This window comes from Notothenia rossii, assembly GCF_949606895.1.
Source record: "Notothenia rossii genome assembly, chromosome: 8".
In the NCBI taxonomy this organism is placed as follows: Eukaryota; Metazoa; Chordata; class Actinopteri; order Perciformes; family Nototheniidae; genus Notothenia; species Notothenia rossii.
The window spans coordinates 82,051,140-82,057,139 of NC_136906.1; the positions used below are offsets into that span (position 1 = coordinate 82,051,140).

The 6,000-nt window shown below is 41.7% G+C and overlaps 1 protein-coding gene across 1 annotated transcript; it reads right to left on the bottom strand.

The window, feature by feature from the left end:
- Positions 1-283: 283 nt before the first annotated feature.
- Positions 284-5,098, bottom strand: LOC307016996 (ladderlectin-like). The gene is made up of 10 exons (XM_079646412.1): positions 4,982-5,098; positions 4,819-4,888; positions 4,660-4,689; positions 4,532-4,576; positions 3,721-3,792; positions 3,085-3,117; positions 2,631-2,722; positions 1,139-1,264; positions 911-1,010; positions 284-461 (listed from the first exon to the last, which is right to left on the bottom strand). Exons 2-10 carry the CDS (start codon positions 4,865-4,867, stop codon positions 391-393), a joined length of 618 nt encoding a protein of 205 aa, XP_079502538.1. The 5' UTR covers positions 4,868-4,888; positions 4,982-5,098; the 3' UTR covers positions 284-390.
- Positions 5,099-6,000: the final 902 nt, after the last annotated feature.

The following is a 6,000-nucleotide window of genomic DNA, read 5'->3' on the forward strand; positions in this document are numbered from 1 at the left end:
TCTTTCGATCCCGTTTGAATTGTGCCATGATTTACACATATGATGTTTGTCAATCTTAACAAATCATTTCCATGTCAAAAAAGTCACAGTTTGTCGTAAAACTGCTACCTCCGAGACCCGGCCACGGATAAGCGGGAGAAGATGGATGGAATTCCATATTTCCAAAATTATAACAAATTCAATCTAAATTCTTCTGTTGAGTCCACTTACTCTGAGATTAATAACCATTCATCTTCAACAACATTTAAACCAAGCACTAAAATAAAGATCACACAATATCCCATTCTTACTAGTTTTTATTAAAGAACAGTGAAGAATACACAATGATACATTCAGTAAGATATGGGTTGGCTTCAAACAGAAACAGAGCCCAGATGTTCAGCCTGTAAGTTAACAGGTGAAAGGATTCTTGGAGCAGATGAAGCGCAGGCTAGTGGTGCACTGGGTGTTACACCAACCATCTGAAAGTTAAGGAAAAACAAAAGTGTTCAATAAATATGTTATTTAACAAGAGATGCTCCACAATGTTCACTGTTATATCACTTGTTTTTCCTATCCAGAGTTAATCAGCAGAAAGGACAAAAAGAATGTCATGCTCGCTATGATCTAAGCATTGTCTCCTATCAGGACACATAAATACAGATATCTACTCTGTGAAATCAATACAGGAACCCAGGTACAACATACACATCTCTCACAACTCTATTGATATATACATTCCCAGCTGGACAGACAAATATTACAATATCACAGCATTCATATTTTACATTCATTGATGAGGCTGCCCTTTTTGAACAAAGAGCCAGGCACCACCTTAGCATACAGTTAATTAAACTTAATTAACACAATAGCAACATTTACAACTAGGTTTTATACTCAGTAACCAGTCAGATCAAACAGGTGTACTTACTGCCGGTGGTTAAGTACATGCAGGGGTAGCTGCTGGAGGAGGACTGGGAGTACCAGTTGGTGTAGTATAAGCCCTGACTATCAATCCACATCCAGCGGCTCTGAAACACAAAGAGCATGGCTGTAAGGAGGTGTCGTTGCAGTCTCTTTATCTGTTCTGCTGTTCTCTAGGACCCCCTCTAGACCAGGTCCTGGACTAGCTGCTGGTATTTCTTTCTAAAAAACAGACCTGCAGCCTGAAGCCTCCCAGCCATGCGTTGCTCAGACCGGATCTCTTTGTGATCTCCTGCAGGAAAGCGTACTCTCTGGGGTTGGTGGCCGAGGCCAGGTGGGCCCCCAGGCCGGTGCAGTGCTCCTGAGGGACAGAGGGGGCACATAGGGTTCTTTGTGGACATGCAGATAAACAGCTGTGTGATTTAATGTCTTCATTTACTTCCTTAAAGAATGGAATGGATATGAAAGATGACAGGAACAACCATAGCCGTGGGAACATGTTTCAAATGGGGGGTGCTGTGGGGATGACACCAGGGCCGGTTTTGACCAATTTGCTGCTATAGGCAAGATTTTAGCTGGCAATGAAAAACCTCTACAAAAGCTACAAACAGAGAAACATATTGACATGGTGGACAGCTTATATAAAAAGGCTTCAAATGTATACTATTTAGTATTGCATGAACATTGAACATGTTTTAATTGGGGGGTGGAATTCACATCCTCTAGGGGGTCCGGGGGCCCCCCCCCGGGGAAGATTGTTTTTAACATTTTAAAGTAAAATGCTTCAATCTGGTGCACTTTGAGCACCCAATTACTAGAGACTGATCTAGGGGATACAACTCTAAACACCCATATGAAAAAGATCGGTTTGCCTTTTAATAATCAAATAAGTATGTGAACATAACCAATAACCTACCATAGCAAATAACAAATAAATGTAGGCTAACTTGTTTTATTTTTGTGGTTAATTTATATCTTATCTTATCAGTTAACATTTATTTATTTATGCATATTTTTAAATCTCTCCAGTTTTAAACGATATTTTTGGTTTACTGTCCTATAGTATACATTGGAATGATTTCAAACCTGTTTTTATTTATCCTAATAATTATAAAGGAGTGCCTTGGAAATATTTGTTTCCATAAATTGTGATCAAAACGTTTGAGACCCACTGAGATAACTTAGACTAAAGTGAACTATCTAAGCACTCAGAGTCCTTTGCCTCACTGAGCCTCTCAGTCTGACAGGACAGAACTCTCCCTCCACATTATTGTAGAAACAGCTTCTTATATCCGTTAGCGCAGCAGAAGCTAACAACATTCCCCGCCGGTACAGGTGCACCCCCTCTCTCTATCTATCTATCTCTCTCTCACGCTGGCTGTGAGCTGCGGGCGCCTGATAAGCCAACATCCCCCACTTTCATCACTTACAGCGCCCATCGTACAGGGCAAATGGAAAATGTAACCGGGGTGAAAAGGGTGTTATCTTTACTTAATTATGAATGTTGTTACGTCAAGGCTGAAAATTCATTTTTTTTTAAATTATATTTGTATTTAATCTTGTGGAAGTGCAGATCCCCTGTCCTCCACCAGGGGGTGCTGCAGCACCCTCAGCACCCCTACTTCCCACGGCCCTGGGAACAACACAGATCTACTTTTAAAGCCTCATACAAGTTCAATGTGTCTGCCTGCTCTCAATAACACAGTGAAGTGTTGCAGGAGTGTTACCTCAGCACTGAACCAGGTGCTGGCTGTGTTGCTGACGATGAAGCAGCGAGAGTTGTGGCTGTACCAGCCGTCAGGACAGTAGTTAAAGCGAGCTGCAGACACACAGAGAAGAGAGAGCTTTCACTGACTGAAACACACTCTGTTCAGCCTGCTGCACACACAGCTGCTCCACTGACACCAGCTTCAGTCTGCGTGGACCTCATGTGTTCACAGAACAGTTAGCAGGGGAGTAAGAGCTAGCAGGTTATAGTTATTAGCCTAACATGCACACATACTGCTGTGGGGCTTCCAACAAGTCATGCTTTTAATCATTTCCCTCAAACTCTATATGGCAGGATATTTCGAGAGAGGTGTTTGACTTTTATTTAATCTTTTTTTAATTGCACCATATTTCTTGCCATGACAATCATGAAGGGGAAAAAAGGGAATATTAAAAGTGTTTTGTGGTTCTTACATTCAGGTGCTGCTGCCTCCTCCAACACCGGTGCTGCAGAGAAAGAGAGAACACAATGATCAGATGTATTGTGTAAAATATATGCAAGTATTTATATATCACATTTTGGTCACATTTTGTTCATATTGTACGGAGCCCCCTAGGGGACATGGAGAGATCTCGCAATACTTTTCATTTTGCTCAATGTACTTCCTGGTCAGTTTGGCAACACAGAAACCACAACAATGGAGCGGTTCATCGATTTTACTTTGAGCTTGGCCTTAAATATAAAGATATAACATCAGTGCTTGGCAATAGGAACGGGTCCCACACATAGACTGTATATATAAAGGGTTTCACATTAGTGGAGACACCTCAAGAGAACACTCAGAGCCCCTAGGACATGGAGAACATTTTATTTTTACATTTTCTTTTTTTTTTTTTCAAACAATTTCATTTTTCTTCTCCATGTCCCCAGGGGGCTCCGTAATATTGTGTGTATTGCTGTTTAAAAAGGTATTTATTAAAATGAATATTGTTTCTAATAGGCAACAACAATATGTGGAACTATAGATCAAGTATAACTGATTATTTACATGTAGCCCTGAGTTTACTATGAGCAGACACAGTATATCTTCAGAGGGACGTGAGTCTTACCGTCTCTGGGAACAAGGACAGAATCCTCTGGAACAGACTCTTCCTCAACTTTCTTCATCTCGGCCTCCATCTCTGAAACAATGACAAAGTATTTCACATCAGCTACATTGAATCACAACTACTTAACCTAAGGATGTACGGAAAAACATAATATCATCAAACGGACACAAGATGAACTAGACATAGGCTCTATGAGGTGGAACCCACATGCTAACGTTAGCATGTTAACATGCTCAGAACCACAATGCTAACATACTGATGTTCAGCATGCATTTTCACCACGATAACCATTTTAGTTTGCCTGTTAAGGTATTTTACTAACATTATAAATCTAACACACAGCTGAGGCTGATGGGAACATTTCTGTACCTCCAATAATGCTGTAGGCGTGAAAGTACATACAGGTTACACTTCCAAGTTCCCCGTATGCCACAATTTGACATTCAGTCTTGAATTATGATGGTTACTTTTATCTTTCAGTGTCCACAGCTCACTATTTAACTTGACAGAATCTGAAGGAAAATAACCCAAATGTTCTCTGGTATGTCAGATATATAAAGTCAGTAGCAGCTGGATTCTACAGAGGTCCTCTCCAGGAGCCTGCCTGTGATGCTTAGATATCATGAACCAGAGCAGCTGTAGTTGTTGACTGCTCCGTCCTGCAAAGGGAACTGCTGTATGTCAACATGTGTCCTTGGATTCTAATCCAACACAACTATCTTCTTCTGTTTTGATCTATTATTTAGTTGACTTTCTAACATGGCTGTCAGATTGCAGGAGGTGAAACCTGAAATAAAAAGAGGACACTAACCAGGTGCAGGAACCATCTGCTCCATCAGGGCAGCCACCGCTGCTTCTGTGGATAAATCACATTCATGCTGGTGTGAGAAACATTTAGGACTGTGTGTGTGTTCCAAAGCAAAGGCCTTCAGTACTGACCTGGAGCCTTCTCTTTGTGTTCAGCTGGAGCTGCAGAATAAAACACAACACTGTCAGTAACATTAGTGCCCTAGTTACTCTCCTCCCTCACAGGGTCGTGTGCTGAGGACTCATCATGAGCACATGTGTGATGGTGTGTGCGTTCTGTCTAAAGCTGACCTGCAAATGCAGAACAGAGGAGGACTGAGAGGACCACGACAATCTTCATGGTTATGAGCAACTGGTTGTTCTGTGTGGAGAAGAACAAAGTGCAGATGAAGATCCGGAGGGAGAGCAGAACCACGAGCTTCACTGAGGAACAGGAACACAGCAGGTGTCTTACCTGTCAGGTAAATGTGAGGAGAAGTTTTTCAGGAGTCAGCTGAGTGATGCAGTGATGAGGATCAGGCCTCCCTGCTCTTTATACACACACCTGAAACACACAGCTCATGTGGGCGGGTCGAGTGTTTGTCTGTGACTCAGTCCGGTCTGCGGGAACATGCAGTGAGCCCATAAAGATATGAACCATAACTCTGATCTGTTTCCTGACTGCAGCAGGTCAGCAGTTTGCCCTGCAGTGTTGTTGTGAGCTCAGGTTAATGGGTCAACCAAATCAAACCGGGCCCAATACCAACACTCAAAGTGTGTGTGTGTGTCAGGTGTGTGTTCTGATATTATATTTGAAAAATGACTATACTATTCTAAACTATACTGAGGTGAAATACAGAAGTACAAACAGCAACATATACTTTAAGTATCCTGTGTATGAAAGTATGAGTATTCATCATGTGTTCTCCGGAGGAATGGCCTCTGTGTTAATGCATCACACACAGGATATTATTGCATTCATATTTGGCGCTGTAAAGGATGCAGCCCCAATGTTTCAGCCCTACTATGGAGAACCAAGAAACTTACTCAGCAGAGCAGTCCAACCTGTTTCTTTTTATTTAGGATCAATTTTGAATCAACTAAAATACAATACAAAACAAAGGGGCTTTATTGGCATGACCACATATTACACATAGTATTGAAAAAGCATTCCACACAATGCTATTTTTGATGTACAGTAGATTTAGGCTTTTTAATGGCAGATTTTGAACTTAGTTTTGCAGCAATCAAACTACCCCCCCCCCCCCCCCCCCCCCCCATCAAGAGCTACAAGTCTAAAGTCTGTTGGTCGTTCCTGTAAGGCTCCAGCGGCTTATCTTTCTTCACATCATTACCTCAATCATTGATGGAAGAATATCATGTTTGATTGTCTGTTAGAGCTCACACACGTTTATGAACACACAATAATACTTCCTTCTGATAAAAGTAGAGGCAGGGTGTCCTCTGAAGTCTGGCTGCTGGGAATGTTCCTTT